The sequence below is a fragment of the Bos indicus genome, chromosome 12 (assembly GCF_029378745.1).
Source record: "Bos indicus isolate NIAB-ARS_2022 breed Sahiwal x Tharparkar chromosome 12, NIAB-ARS_B.indTharparkar_mat_pri_1.0, whole genome shotgun sequence".
NCBI lineage: Eukaryota > Metazoa > Chordata > Mammalia > Artiodactyla > Bovidae > Bos > Bos indicus.
Genome location: NC_091771.1, coordinates 12,248,648 through 12,265,586, shown reverse-complemented (window position 1 = coordinate 12,265,586; position 16,939 = coordinate 12,248,648). Strand labels below are relative to the sequence as shown.

The window sequence follows — 16,939 nt, the reverse complement described above, 5'->3', positions numbered from 1 at the left end:
TGGAGTAGCCATCATGGTCAACAAAAGAGTCCAAAATGCAGTACTTGGATGCAATCTCAAAAACAACAGAATGATCTCTGTTCATTTCCAAGGCAAACCATTCAATATCACAGTAATCCAAGTCTATGCCCCAACCAGTAATGCTGAAGAAGCTGAAGTTGAACGGTTCTATGAAGACCTACAAGACCTTTTAGACCTAACACTCAAAAAAGATGTCCTTTTCATTATAGGGGACTGGAATGCAAAAGTAGGAAGTCAAGAAATACCTGAAGTAACAGGCAAATTTGGCCTTGGAATATGGAATGAAGCAGGGCAAAGACTAATAGAGTTTTGCCAAGAAAATGCACTGGTCATAGCAAACACCCTCTTCCAACAACACAAGAGAAGACTCTACACATGGACATCACCAGATGGTCAACACCGATTTCAGATTGATTATGTTCTTTGCAGCCAAAGATGGAGAAGCTCTATACAGTCAATAAAAACAAGACCGGGAGCTGACTGTAGCTCAGATCATGAACTCCTTATTACCAAATTCAGACTTAAATTGAAGACAGTAGGGAAAACCACTAGACCATTCAGGTATGACCTAAATCAAATCCCTTATGATTATACAGTGGAAGTGAGAAATAGATTTAAGGGCCTAGATCTGATAGATAGAGTGCCTGATGAACTATGGAATGAGGTTCGTGACATTGTACAGGAGACAGGGATCAAGACCATCCCCATGGAAAAGAAATGCAAAAGAGCAAAATGGCTGTCTGGGGAGGCCTTACAAATAGTTGTGGAAAGAAGAGAAGCAAAAAGCAAAGGAGAAAAGGAAAGATGTAAGCATCTGAATGCAGAGTTCCAAAGAATAGCAAGAAGAGATAAGAAAGCCTTCCTCAGCGATCAATGCAAAGAAATAGAGGAAAACAACAGAATGGGAAAGACTAGAGATCTCTTCAAGAAAATCAGAGATACCAAGGGAACATTTCATGCAAAGATGGGCTCGATAAAGGACAGAAATGGTATGGACCTAACAGAAGCAGAAGATATTAAGAAGAGATGGCAAGAATACACAGAAGAACTGTACAAAAGAGATCTTCATGACCCAGATAATCATGATGGCATGATCACTCACCTAGAGCCAGACATCCTGGAATGTAGAGGAGGTGATGGAATTCCACTTGAGCTATTACAGATCCTAAAAGATGATGCTGTGAAAGTGCTGCACTCAATATGCCAGCAAATTTGGAAAACTCAGCAGTGGCCACAGGACTGGAAAAGGTCAGTTTTCATTCCAATCCCAAAGAAAGGCAATGCCAAAGAATGCTCAAACTATCGCACAGTTGCACTCATCTCACACGCCAGTAAAGTAATGCTCAAAATTCTCCAAGCAAGGCTTCAGCAATATGTGAACCATGAACTTCCTGATGTTCAAGCTGATTTTAGAAAAGGCAGAGGAACCAGAGATCAAATTGCCAACATCCGCTGCATCATGGAAAAAGCAAGAGAGTTCCAGAAAAACATCTATTTCTGCTTTATTGACTATGCTAAAGCCTTTGACTGTGTGGATCACAATAAACTGTGGAAAATTCTTCAAGAGATGGGAATACCAGACCACCTGACCTGCCTCTTGAGAAATCTGTATGCAGGTCAGGAAGCAACAGTTAGAACTGGACATGGAACAGACTGCTTCCAAATAGGAAAAGGAGTAGGTCAAGGCTGTATATTGTCACCCTGCTTATTTAACTTCTATGCAGAGTACATCATGAGAAACGCTGGACTGGAAGAAGCACAAGCTGCAATCAAGATTGCCGGGAGAAATATCAATAACCTCAGATATGCAGATGACACCACCCGTATGGCAGAAAGTGAAGAGGAACTAAAAAGTCTCTTGATGAAAGTGAAAGAGGAGAGTGAAAAAGTTGGCTTAAAGCTCAACATTCAGAAAACGAAAATCATTGCATACAGTCCCATCACTTCATGGGAAATAGATGGGGAAACAGTGGAAACAGTGTCAGACTTTATGTTTTGGGGCTCCAAAACCACTGCAGATGGTGACTGCAGCCATGAAATTAAAAGACGCTTACTCCTTGGAAGGAAAGTTATGACCAACCTAGATAGCATATTCAAAAGCAGAAACATTACTTTGCCAACAAAGGTCGGTCTAGTCAAGGCTATGGTTTTTCCTGTGGTCATGCATGGGTGTGAGAGTTGGACTGTTAAGAAAGCTGAGCACCGAAGAATTGATGCTTTTGAACTGTGGTGTTGGAGAAGACTCTTGAGAGTCCCTTGGACTGCAAGGAGATCCAACCAGTCCATTCTCAAGGAGATCAGCCCTGGGATTTCTTCGGAAGGAATGATGCTAAAGCTGAAACTCCAGTACTTTGGCCACCTGATGCAAAGAGTTGACTCATTGGAAAAGACTCTAATGCTGGGAGGCATTGGGGGCAGGAGGAGAAGGGGACGACAGAGGATGAGATGGCTGGATGGCATCACTGACTTGATGGACGTGAGTCTGAGTGAACTCCGGGAGTTGGTGCTGGACAGGGAGGCCTGGCGTGCTGCAATTCATGGGGTCACAAACAGTCGGACACGACTGAGCGAACTGATTGAACTGATTGAACTGAAAGGTCAATGATACTCCTAATCTGAAAGTGAGCAATCCATATTTAAAGAAAGGAAATTTTGACACCTTACAATCTTTGAAAATGGAACATATATATTGTAGTGTATATTACCAATGTAATCCTTTTCTCAAAAATGTTGAGTAAATAATCAAAGGTAATTAATGTAATTCTCAGAGGAAAAATATTATTTTTTCAAATGAAATCAATATACTTTTATGTCTCAATTAACCATTACTCAAAACAGTTCTACCATATTCTTATAAAAGCTCATTAAAAAAATTATTCCAAAACAGAATTATTCTCAAAGTAAACAATAAAAAGAGATTTAATTCTACCTAAACTGGCACAATTTAATGGAGATCAAATAGTATCTCTAACTGATTTAGGAGCAGTTGGCAGGTGTTTAAAAGAAACAGTAATCCTCAAATTCAATTTAAAAATACTCTAAAACCTTATTATCTTTACTTTGCCTAAGACTAATTACAAACTAACTATATTAATCTTACACTCTCATCTCTCGTTCAAAAACTGTCCAGTCGCACTAAGGAAAAGGAACAGAACAGAGCTCTTTTTTTTTTTAGACAGATGGGAGCCCTGGAACTAATTTCTTATAAAAATAACCTTTTGATATTCATCTCTGATTAAAAAAACCAGGGAGTATTCTGATGACCAAGATTGATGTTTCACTACAGGTAACTAAATTAATGTTTCATGGCTCTTCTTAAACATATCATTGATCATATTAATGTGTATTTTGCACATCTCAGACATACAAATAATCAACTTATTCAATGATAATATAATGAATGTGCTTCAGAAAGTTAATGATTTAACTTAGAAAACACTCCTCCAGATACTGATGCCCAATAAACTGGAATACTAGGCAAAAATTAAGAACAAATGCTGTACCATAAAGACTTGCATAATCTATGCTTATTTCAATAACAACATCTACGTCATTCTATCTCTACTTTTTGGTTTTCTTTGCAGACTACAACAGAAGCATCAAATTCATGACAGTATAGTAAGATGGGATGGGAGGTGGTTGGAAAACCAAAACCAATGAGCGCTGAAAATCCAATCCTCCAAAGAGCCATTCACTGTGTCCAGAAGGAGGAGTGTATGAGTATTGATGTGCTATTACATTACAGAAATACCTGGAAGATGCTGTTCAAAATGGGGCATCACATTTTAATGGGGCATCATATTGACCATTAATGAGAAAAACAAAAGGTTTAAAATGATCACGTTAGATTGGTAAAATAATTTACTAGACAGAACCTGGAAAAAGAATATGCAATGTGTGGAAAGAGGATATGATGCCCTGAAAGCTGTTTTCAGTAAGGGCTGTCCCCTGGAAGAGCAATCTGCAATATCATGAAATGATGCGTGTAAAACTGAACCATGAAGCAGATGTCAGTAGTTGTTTCTCTTAACATGATCTTACAAAATGTTTTTTAATAATAACGTAACCACGGGTAGAAATTTAAGGAAGAAAATATAGAGCTCAATACATTGACAGAAGAAAAACTTTCTAACAATTAGAGCTGATCATGAGAGCAGGCTCCAAAATCACTGCAGATGGTCAATGCAGCCATGAAATTAAAAGATGCTTGCTCCTTGGAAGAAAAGCTATGACAAACCTAGACAGTGTATTGAAAAGTCAAGACATCACTTTGCCAACAAAGGACTGTATGGTCAAAGCTATGGTTTTTCCAGTAGTCATGTACGAATGTGAGAGTTGGACTATAAAGAAGGCTGACTGCCAAAGAACTGATGTTTTTAAATTGTGGTGCTGGAGAAGACTCTTGAGAGTCCCTTGGACAGCAAGGAGATCAAACCAGTCCATCCTAAAGGAAATCACCCCTAAATATTCATTGGAAGGACTGATGCTTAAGCTGAAGCTCTAATACTTTGGCCACGTGATGCGAAGAGTTGACTTACTGGAAAAGACCCTAATGCTGGGAAAGAATGAAGGCAGGAGAAGGGACAATAGAAGATGAGCTGGTTGGAAGCCATCACTGAATCAATGGATGTGAGTTTGAGCAAACTCTGGGAGAAAGTGAAGGACAGGGAAGCATGGCGTGCTGCAGTTTATGGGGTTGCAAAGAGTCAGGCACGACTTAGAGACTGAACAACAACAATGAGCATGGGTTGTAGCGACAGTGAGTAATACAAGGCTCATGACCATTGGTCAAGGGTGTAAAATATGCCTGCACTGGATTATATTCTGCAATGGGGCCATTTAAGGTCAAAAAGGTCAAAGGTTAAATTAATATAACTGGGTTATGTGCTGGAAAAGGTCTGCTAAGTCACTTCAGTCGTGTCCAACTCTGTGCAGATGTGCCCACCAGGCTCCGCCGTCCCTGGGATTCTCCAGGCAAGAACACTGGAGTGGGTTGCCATTTCCTTCTCCAGGAAAAGGTCTAAACAGGTCTAAAATAAGGTCCAAAAAGACGCTGTAAAATATGAAAGAACTGGTTATAGGTCAGACACATGAGGTCTATAATATGGTCCAGTTTCAAAGTTTCTAGGAGTTTTAAATACAATTAAGAACTAGTCTTTCAAAGTTAGTGTAGTTAGTAGCAACAACAGCAGAAGCAGTAGCAATAATCATAATCGTGACACTGACCGCAAACATTCCTTTTCAGCACAATGTATCCAGAGCTATTCTAAGCACTTAATGGGTGTTAACTTATTTAAACACCACAAAAAAGTAGGTACGTTATTACCCCCATTTTACAAATGAGGACACCGCAGAGAACTTAAGTAATCTACCCAGGTTTACATGTAATGAAAGTAAAAGCAAAAATGTAATGATTGCGAACAGTTGTGATAGAATAGTATTGATTTTCATTTGTACTATGTTAATTATTTCCGTATTATCTTCTCGCCTTCATTAATAATTCGGCTTGTTTTATATCCTAGTAAATTAATACCTTTTCCCTTATTCAACATGAAAAATTAAAAGTATAAATTCACCTTCAGTTAAAGCTGGAAAAGTAGAGAAATAGTTAATACTCTTCAAGCAACTACATATTAATTCCCTGGCAAAAATAATTTCAGTAGAAAAAAAAATAATAATAATTTCAGTAGAGATAGGGTTGTAACTAGATGTCCTATGATTTAAAAACTTAATTTAGCAATAAGGATTATCAACCATCTAGGCTGATCAATAGAACTCAAGGGACCAATGAATTATTTAAATGCAACGTTTTATGCTTGTGAGGCCTGCAGCTTCCATATTATTCTCAAAGAAATCTGAAAGCTAAAACACGTTAAAATCTTCAGTTTTTGTAGTTACTCTTCCTAGAGGAAAATTAAGATATTTAGCCATGTTTGGTCCCCAAATTCTTAGTTTATGATGATGATTTTCAGATTAAATGATAAAAAGGGATGTGAGAGTACTTGCCAATAGTCTAAACAATGTTACCTTCATTACTTCAGCATTCATGAATACCTAAGCTTTAATTTCTGAAAAACCTTGTTAAAAAATAAAAATGCAAATAGTTTATTTCATACTAATAAGCCGTTCGAAAACAGAAAGCAGAGTTATATTTTATCTAATCCCAAAATAATCTTATCACAGTTTTCTTACCAGTCAATGACTCTTTCGCATCATCTTCTTTTAACTCATCTTTGGAATCATCTGTTTCTGTGCTATCATAATCGAATGACTGATTAACTGGTTCAGAGGAGTGAACTGGCTGGTCATCCATCACTTTAAGTAGCAAGAGGAGAAATATGTTTGAATCAGCAAAAATAAGATCCATAAATATTAACGTATTCTTGGAAAATTGAAATATAAACTCAAAGAAATTTCCCATTCACCAATAAGCACTGATTGGCAGTGAACTCTGGGGTCATGTGATATCTGTTAAGTATTAATACTAGAGACTATAAAAGGAAATATTTTAAAATCTCAAAACTATATTTTTAGCAGAAGAGAAAAATTTAATCTAAGAACTTCGAGGATGAAAGACAAGTCCAACCACAAGTTACAATTCATAAAGGTTTCTGAATATTATTCAAAGTTAAGTTTTAGTCGACTACCTCAAATTCTAAGTACACATATTACAGGAATACAGAAAAACTAAAATAGAGGTGGAACTTTTATAAAAACCCTTAAAAAAAACAACATAAACATTTAAGAGATAAATGTTAAGAAAATATTTTCAAAGTAGCTTATAGGCTTGATTTTCTTTTAAGAATTTAACAGATTCCAGTTAAAAATTTTAATTTCAGAAATATGGTTTAAAAGTAATTTGTAATTTTATTTTAACATTTTCAGTGTACTTTATCTCTGAAATTCTTTTAACATGTGTCTAGTCTGACCAACGGGCTTCCCAGTTGGAGCTAGTGGTAAAGAATCCGCCTGCCAATGCAGGAGACTCAAGAGTTGTGGGTTCAATCCCTGGCAGAGGGTGGGGGGCAAGATCCCGTGGAGTAGGAAATGGCACCCCACTCCAATATTCTTGCCTGGAAAAGTCCATGGGCAGAGAAGCCTGGTGGGCTATAGCCCATGGGGCTGTAAAGAGTCAGACATGACTGAGCGCGCACAGTCTGACCAGTAGGAAAATTCTCTTGTGCTTGCAATAAGAATGTTGCCAACTCCAGAAGCTGCTTCTGTTAACGTGTACCTTTTCTGGCCTCCTCAATGACTTGCCTCACTGCTTTCTTTAAACTGTTTGCCCGCAGCATTATTTCCCTTGGTTTGACAGCTTTCTGGGAAGAGGGTTTCGTAGTGTCATCCAAGAGATGTTCCTTGCTCTCACACAAGGATTCTTCGCTGGAAGATTCCACAGCATCTTCTACCCTGAGAGGGCTGACGCCTGGGAGAACTGGACCTGCCTGGGACTCTATGTGCAAAGCCTGGAGCAGTTGTTCAAGCTTCTCATTTAGGATGGAACACTAAGAAAACAAAAACAGAGTGATGAGTCTTCATTGAGTGGAGATGGAAAGTGACAGTTTAAATGATGGTTTTCAATTTTTTAGAGGAAAGATGCCTACATTGATGTTTTTCATTAATATTGTTGCTGTTTAGTCCCTAAGCCATGTCCGACTCTTTGTGACCCCATGGACTGTAGCCCACCAGGTCCTCTGTCCATGGGATTTCCCAGGCAAGAATACTGGAGTGGGTTGCCATTTCCTTCTCCAGGAGATTTTCCTGATCCAGGGATTGAACCTGAGTCTCCTTCACTGGCAGGTGGATTCTTTATCACTGAGCCACCTGGGAAGCCGTTATCATTAATTGGCTATCTATTATAAATTATACTTTAGATAACTATGGACTAAATAAATTTTTTTAAAAACTGCACAATTATTTTGTAAATTTACTGATTTATACTTCCAGAACTATTTAAACTCCATTGCATGAGTGAAAAATCTTTACATTCCTCCTAAAGTTATTTTTCCGTAAAAGAAAACAAAGAATGTTTCATGATAAAGTGACACATTACATAAACAATTTACACATTATACAAAATTTGCTATACATTAGACAAAACATGGACTTCCCAGGTGGTGTGAATAGTAAAAAAAAAAAAAAAAAAATACCTGCTTGCCAATGCAGGAGACATAAGGGTTCAGCCCCTGGGTTGGGAAGATCCCCTGGAGGAGGGCATAGAACCCACTCCAGTATTCTTACCTGGAGAATCCCATGGACAGGGGAGCCTGGCAGACTGCAGGCCATGGGGTCACAAAGGGTTGGACACGAATGAAGAGGCTTGGCACACACGCATTCACAGCAAAACACTGAATAAACATTTTTTAAGTGATCAACTTATGGCACTGTTTGGAGCATCACAAATTGCCAAGTCTGGCTGAGTCTTGCAAACACACCTTCAAAGCTGTGGTTTTGCAAAGGAGTGTGAGTACTTAAGGGATTATTGGCTCAAAGAAAGAAAAAGAATGTGCCCAGGATAGGAAATCACGATGCAGAAAGGAAAACAAGTGCAGGGCCCTTGTTTCCTTCTGCTTTCCTTGAATTCCTCAGGGTAAAGAAAGACTTAGGACTGAAGGTGTGGCTCATGCTGCTTAGTTGCTTCAGTCGTGCCTGACTCTGTGAGAACCTAAAGACCACAGCCCGCCAGGCTCCTCTGTCCATGGCATTCTCCAGGCAAAAATACAGGAGTGGCGTGCCATTTCCTTCTCCAGGGATCTTCCTGACTCCGGGATTGAACCCATGTCTCTTATGTCTCCTACTGGCAGGCAAGTTCTTTACCACTAGCTTCACCTGGGAAGCCCAAAGCTACTGATGCTGCTCCCTAATGTACCTGGTATCTCCACACAAATTTCCAGTCCTCTCTGCCTTTTTTTGATCACAGGCCAAGACAAAGTCACAGCGGAAATAGTCAGGAGAAAAGCGTATAATGACGCAGGGTCTCTGTTTTCTGAAGCTCTCCACAGAGTAGAAAAATACGAGAAAGAGGCCGAAAACTTCAGATGTATTGTTTCTATTTTCTTTCCCTTCCACTCAATCCAACCACCATCCACAGCTGGGGAAGATCATGCCTTTGCAAAGCCCCAGAGAGCCAAACCTTCTGTAAGGATGCCCTGTTGTTAGCAAATGAAAGCAAAGGCAGTGGCTTTCAGGGTTCAGTAAACTGTTCCTATTTTAGCCTAAGACAGCTCACAAAGGGAAGAAAGGTACCTATCAAGAAAAAAGGCAAAGAAAGAGACAGAAACCTGAAAGATGCCAAGGACCATAACATCCGGGGAATTCGAACAACCATTCTGGCAGGGAACTTGGGTGGTCAAGGTTTGCCTGGAAATGGAAAACCATTCCTCTCCCCACTGAAGCACCAGCTGCCTAGCAATTTCCCCCATATGACCCAACTACTGTGCACTTCTCCTTCAGAATGTCAACCAGTGGGGAAAAGGAGGTGAGTTATCAAATTCGGATTGTTGGTCTTCAGCAATGCAGTTTTCGTAGGTACCAATGGGAGGGAGGTCCAAGAGGGATATTTGTAAACCTCTAACTGGTTCACTTCATTGTAAAGCAGAAACTAACACAACATTATAAAGCAATTATACTCCCCCCAAAAAAAGAAAAAAATAGCGTATGTTTTAAATCCTCGTATCTGATACAAAAGCAATTTTCTCTTGCCTTGAGATGCCTTGGCAGGAAAGCCACTTCATCAATTTAGCTGTAAAACAGTTTGATGTTCACATTGTAAAAGACCTTCCCGCCCTGAACGTGTCCCGCTTACTTTATTGGCCACGGCATCAGCTGCAACAGCTTTTTCCAGCGTTTTCTCGTGTGCTTTTTCTACTTTGGCCACGAAGTCCTTTACAGTCTCACAGAGTATCCTTTGAGCAAAAGAAATTGTGCAATTCAGGAAACTCAGAAAGCGGCTTTGCTTTGATTTACAAACATATTTAAAAATAAGCACAATTGAGTAAACTGTTAAAATATCAGGAACATTGCTTTATAAACCCAAACTTGAATCTGTTGTGTGGTGCGCTCTAGATTAGTTCAGGACATTCAAAGTGATAAATGGATATACGAATAAGCCTTGCTCTACATAATTGAAATAAGTCGTTTTAAGGTTATATCAAGTTTTTCTCAAATATTTAAATGCTTTAAATTCTTGAGAAGAGTAGTTTTAGATCGTATTTAAAATATAAATCATTATCTTCTGCGTCTTACGTATTCTTATAATAGAATTTGCAGTGTTGAACAAACAAAAAAATTTGTCACTGATGATGTCCCTGTTGCTCTTCTATTCATTATATGTGTAACTTGGAAGTATATCTTTTCTGAAGAGAAAAGAGGTTGTACATTATGCTGGAAACCAACCTGCCACTTGAACTGACTTATATTCTCTGTAAATCCAATCTCCTCCCCACCTCCCTTAAGATAACTAATGCAATACCATGCAGACTAATTGAATTTAGGTCTTGTTAGTGTCAGCAATACACGGTTTATCTGTTTGTGTCTTTTAATTACATTTGGTTTCTTTGCAATGAAATAGACTAAAAAGAAAAAAAAATCATCTGAAATAAAAACAAAATTTGTCAAAAGTCTAGAACTGGTGTTGGATTAAAAACTACAACCAACAGAATGGTATGAGCAGCTTTCTGAAGCAAGAGCTTATAAAGTAATTTTTGAAAACAAAATCAGACTATTTAAAAAACAGTATTTCTCTTTAACACTGATAGAAGTTGAGGAATTTTAAGAAAAAGAAGATTCCACCAGATATTTTTTTCTATTATATTGACAATTTTCTCTGGTATGTGAGCAACATAAAGTTTTCAGATACTTAAATAACTATGAAATCAAGCCATTCAATAGATATAGGGGACACACACATACTCCAAACCTTCACATTTATCATCTAAGAAATAAATAAATTACTCCAAACAATTTTTGTTTTGTCCTTTGGCAACAATTTCTACGTGTCACTTGGACAAAAGGTAATATCCTAACCTTCCACCTTTTTGATCACCCTTTTAAACTCAAATTTCTACAGAGACTCTAGTTTATCAGAGATTCATTCATGTGTTTCATGTCATTTGGTCTTCTTTGTTTTATGTATAATACTTCTATAGAATTTCTTGAAATATTAAGACAGGCTACTATGAGATTTCTTCTATGGACTTTAGGATTCTGTGTTAGAACACTGGCCACTTAGCTGGAGGAATCTCATGGTTCATTAAGTTCCATATTCCAGAAGATAGAGGATATTTATTATAATCCAGAGGAATGAATTCACTTCTTGTTACACCTAAATGGGTAGAGTTTTTAAATAGAAATAAAATATATACTTAAAAGCAGTATGATTTCAAAGTCACACCAACCAGGAACTTGCAAAATTGGGGAAAAACAGGTTTAAGATGTACTTACCATAGTAACACAAAAAACATTCTCCAGCTGATACAATTTCCCCCTTAATACATAAAGACTGCCAGAAAACACGCACAAAAATCAAATGAATGAAAGCGGCACGTGCACCTTCAAACGGAGCTAAAAATATTTAAAATTCCTAATTACATATTTGATTAATGTTAGTTATTATTTTAATGAAGCATTTCCAACACTGTATTTCTTTAGTTTTGCCCTCTCTCTTCAAGCTGAACAAACACGTGCATTGAATATTCAGTTGAACCTAACAAAAGCCCACAGTTAGCATGCCTGATGGTTCCCACCATCATCTCAATTACGAGATCCATACTTATCAGCAGCAGTACCGTCATTTATCAGTTTTCACTGATTTTTTATGAAAGATAAATGACAATAAAACATGCAAATGCTACAGTAAGAAAAATATGGCAATGGTGCCCAAACAGGATCACATGTTGGTAGGCAGGGATCATAACGATCAGAACCCGAAAATTTCATTTTTAATCTGATATTAAGAAGTTCCAATCAAAAATTAAAGGTGATTTACAAGTATCAATGCATAATATATTAAAATCCCTTAGCTACCTATGTGCTCTGAAGAAGAGTCTAACGACTATGTATCATCCCTCATCTGTTCAGTGAGGCAGGCTGCCTAAGTTATCTCTAAAATAGTCCCCAAATCTAAAATTCTATGGTTCTAAGACAAGGATTCCAATTTTATTGTTTTGTTTCCTGCTAGTGATCCCGTTTTCTGAGAAGTTTTGTCTACAGAGCAAATTGCATTTACTTAATAACCTGCTTTTCATTTTTATTAATAAATGACATCTATAATGACTAATTAGTGCGTCTGAGTCTCAGAAGATAACTCATGTTGTCTTACTGGACTGACAAAATTTCAAAGTCAAAGAAATATTGATGTTGTGTTGATGAACTACATTAGTTAACCTACTTATTAGCTATGCTGATGAAATACAGCTTTTTCATCAGCATTTTCAACATTTAAAAATAGTTAAAAATAGCTTAAGCTACTGAGAATTACTATCTTACGAAACAAATATAAACATAAAAAACAGGAGGCTTATTTAAAAAATGTTCTGCCTCAATATTGGATCATTCAATAATTAAATGGCACTAACAAGAGGAGGAAATGCTTTATTTTATCTGGGTGGTGGTCAGAAGAATGTGAGTGTGAATGTGTGTTATTTTTCTCTAAGCACGAGTTGTACCTTTATGGTTTGAGCACTTTATTGTGTATGTATCATGCCTCAATAACACAATTTTTTAAAAGCAGGGAGAAATATTATAGATTTTCCATGTTTTAGAGACATAAAACCTAAAGGCAATATGTAGCTTGTTAGGATTTTGATTTGAATGAATCAACTGTTTAAAAAAAAAAGACCTTGAAGAAAATTAAAGAAATGGAATATAAGTTGAGTAATTATTATTAATTTTATTAGACTTTAAAAAAATTATTGGATATACAAACTGAAAGTAGAATAAAATGATTTCCAGGATTTACTTAGATATACCAGCAAGAGAAAGTGGGGAGTAGATAACAAACTATTGACAAAATACTGAAGCTGAGTGATAGGTATGGTAGAAAATCATTATACTAATTTCTCAATTTTTTTGTATGTCTGTAAAAAGTCTGTAACAAAAATCAAAGTAGGGACCTTCCCTGGCAGTCCAGCAGCTAAGACTCTGCACTTCCATTGCAGCAGGCACAGGTCTGATCCCTGGTTGGGGAACTCAGATTCTGCATGCCACTTGGTGAGGCCAAAAGGAAAAAAAAAAAAAACTCAAAAATATACTATACTGGTATAAAAATATACTATATTAGTACTATATTACTGGCATAGTAAAAACATACTATACTGGTACTATTACTATATTACTGGTACAAAGTTATTGCATATAGTCCCATCTTTTCTCTCTTGAACCTCATTATGGCAAATCCCCTTGAATTTTAATCTGCAGTTGCAAAGGTCGGGCATCTGGGTAGGTCTGGGCACCTGGACGAGTGACAAGAAAGAGGGGACCAAGACAGGAACAGAGTCTGCTTAAAGGCAAGTCAGTCAGTCAGAGAGAAATCCAAAGCTAAGCTAATAGAGGCTAGACAAGGAGCCAGGTCAAGGTCAAAGAAAAAATGTGAAATGCAGTTGGGTAAAACATGAGGTGACGACACCATAGTTTAATACAGCACTCTGTACTTCATAAGTTCTATATTTATTTCGTTCCTCAAGTTAATTCCCCTAACAGTTCCACGAGGGAGGAAGGACAGGCATTCTTTCCATTCTTACACTTGATAAAACAGACATGGGTCACAAAGCCAGCAAATGGCTGAATCTCATGTAGGACCTCAGACTGACACGGCGCAGCACTGCGACTTACGTCAGTGGTTTTCAAGCTACTTTTCAGAAATATTTCAAGGATTCTACCAAGGCTAGATTAAAATTTCATTTAGAAATATAGACTATAATTTTTAAAATGTGCTCAAATCATTAAGCATGTAAGAGAACAATACTATGTTAGCTTTTAATTTTGAATTCACTACTTTTTGGGCAAGTCTTGGACTATATTCAATGCAGTTTCCAGCTATTTCTGTATTTTATGTTGGTTACATAATTGTAAGGAAGTTGTCCTCAATTAATAAATAAAAATGGCATCCTTACAATTACATAACCAACATAAAATACAGGTAACTGGAAACTGCATTGAATATAAACTAAAACTGTCACCTGTAACCTTATTGCTTATTTTTTCTCATAAATAACCAAAAACTTAATCCTATCCAGTGTATTAATGTCAACAAAATAGAATTTTAGTTTTTAAATATTGAGATTCTGCATAAAATATTTTTTAAATTGTTATAAGTTTTTTTAAAATGTTATAAGTCTTAAAGATATATACTCTTAAAGAAATAAAATAAAAAATATATAAAATGTAGAGGAGGCAGTAACCAAACACATCAAATACACAAAGTTCAATATTAAAGCTCTGCTAACATCCAAACTAAGAGAGGTGGGCAAAGATAATATTTACTTAACTATATTGAAGAATAATTCTGCAATTCCCTTTAAAAAGGTCCCATTTCAACTTTTCATGTTTTCTAACAATATCCTTTAAAATGTCGTGTAAAGAAGCATTTGACTCGTAGGGCCAGAGTGCAAATGCAAATAGCTTCCTTGTAGAAGTAACTTAAGAAATACCTAAGGAAGTAACTTTAGTCTATGGATTTGGCCCAAGATGAAAAAGGCCATAGGAGGTGTTAAGGCCTGGGATAAAGTTGAGATTTGTACATTTCACCATAAAGCAATACAACTAATTAGAAAACACCCAACCGAGGCATCAAACCCAAAAACCCAGTAGCAGCACTGTCCATCAAGGAGCTCTGGAGCCCAGTAATCTGGACAACCAGTGTGTTCCCTTGACTTACACTGCTCAACTCTTTTCCTACTGCTCGGTCATATCTCCCCTCCTGGGGGTTGTAGCATCAAAAGCGACTGTCACTACATTTGTACTTTTGTCACAAGCAAATTTATTTATAATGATTTATCTTGTCTTTCCTTGATTTATTTGCTAATTAAGTATATAACATACTAAATTTTATGTCTTTTTTTCCTCCACCACTTTCCCGTCCCCTTTCTTTACTTCCTCTTTCTCACTTCTTTCTGTGCATCAGTAATATTTCCTTGCTAAACCAGACTCCTAAAGCATGTTTTTACTTTCACTTATTAGTTGAAAATTTGAGTGAGTTTCACCCCTTCCTCCAGCTGATTTTTCCATTTCTCATGATGGCAGTAGAGGATGCTTCAAACCAAAATCCTAAGTTCTACCCAGGCAACATTTGGAACAATAAAATAGTTTGGGGGTCCATGTATGGAATCAACAATTAAAATCTGATCACTTTGAATTAAAATATAATTACAAAATTTAACCACGCTGAGAAATGCTATTTTGAAAAATCTCCTTGTTATTTTCCTTTCCTTTTTCTGATGTGAACGATCCCTAAATAGTAGTGTTTATGGAAATAATGAATTATAGTAAACTGTGTTTTCCACGTCATAATTAATCATAAATGTTTGTTTAAATAAGAAAGATAAAATGCTTTCCTCGCATTTTCGCTGTATAACTATTTCATGACTTGAACGCCACAACTCACTTGGTAGAAGATATGACCACTGCATGTTCATCAGAATTGAGGATTTTTGTAAGATGAGCTGCAACTGAGTCTTCATAAATTGTCATCTGAAAAAAATAAAAAAAAAACCTACCCTGTATTACTGTTGCTGGCATTCATACAACTCTGTTATAGTGCTTCAAAAATGGCATCATCTTGACGCATGTGACACACGGCAATGGCTATAATGAAATATAAATGACTTTAATGAAATAAATACATTTATGAGAGTCATTATACAAAACAGATAAGTATTTCCTTTCTCTGAAAGATTTTTAGTTTCTGGATTCCTTAATTCATATTCTCAGAGAAACCCAGAAAATCCATTTAAAATTTTGTAGGACGTTTCATTCAAAATCTTTCACACTAAAAATAGCCTTCTTCCATGTAGTTACAGTTGTACCTTATATTTAGTGACTACACATGTGATAAAAGTAAATTGTCTAGCTTTATTTTATATGCTAGGAGATAGACATCTCTGAAGTAAGAAAAGCAAAACAATCTCTTCCTTTTGTCCCTTTGGAGAGAAAATTGATAACATTAAAAATTCTATGAAGAAAAAAGATTGGTTCCTATAAAACCTTTATGTTTACAGTTGGATAAAATATTCTTATAAACAAAAACAAAAATGCTGCTGGAAATAAAGTAGAAAATATATCCATCTTTAACAGTAATTATTAAATATTAGTAATTAGGGCTTCTCGGGTGGAACTAGTGATAAAGAACCTGCCTGCCAATGCAGGAGACATAAGAGACACAGATTTGATCCCTGGGTTGGGATGATCCCCTGGAGGAGGGCATGGCAACCCACTCCAGTATTCTTGCCTGGAGAATCCCATGGACGGAGGAGCCTACCGGGCTACAGTCCATGGGGTCACAAGGAGTCGGATGTGACTGAAGTGATTCAGCACACATGCACCTCTGGGTGGCGGGACTATAAATAAAATTTTTCTTTTCTTTGTTAAATGTTTTTGTATTTTCCAAATTTTTTAGAAGCAGTTTTTGCTATTTCTATACCAGGGAAAAAAATTAAATACAATTAGTTTCTTTAAGAAATAAAGCCCGTGTTTCTAGATATTATTCCCTTCCTTAGTTTTGACAAGATCATAATTTTCTTAATGACAAAACAAAGATTTCCACTGTAAAATAAACAGATGAATTTTCCTAGAGGGAAAAATAAGCTGTCATAGATCAAACGGTCTTAGTAAGTCAGAGAATAATCCTTTGAAAATTATGTTCTTTTTAAAATCTCCAGTGCTTTGAGGTTTAATCAGAATGTAGAGTCTTTAAGAACATCTA

The 16,939-nt window shown here is 36.7% G+C and overlaps 1 protein-coding gene across 8 annotated transcripts in view; it reads right to left on the bottom strand.

Annotated features, from left to right (window-relative positions):
* The window catches only part of DGKH (diacylglycerol kinase eta), a 218,368-nt gene that overhangs the window by 51,132 nt on the left and 150,297 nt on the right, over positions 1-16,939 (bottom strand). For all 8 annotated transcript variants that reach the window (XM_070800017.1, XM_070800019.1, XM_070800020.1 and 5 more), the window contains 4 exons: positions 15,623-15,708; positions 9,827-9,926; positions 7,256-7,526; positions 6,214-6,336 (listed from right to left, as the gene is read on the bottom strand). In XM_070800017.1, coding sequence (XP_070656118.1) covers positions 6,214-6,336; positions 7,256-7,526; positions 9,827-9,926; positions 15,623-15,708 — 580 coding nt within the window. The remainder of the gene's footprint in view (positions 1-6,213; positions 6,337-7,255; positions 7,527-9,826; positions 9,927-15,622; positions 15,709-16,939) is intronic.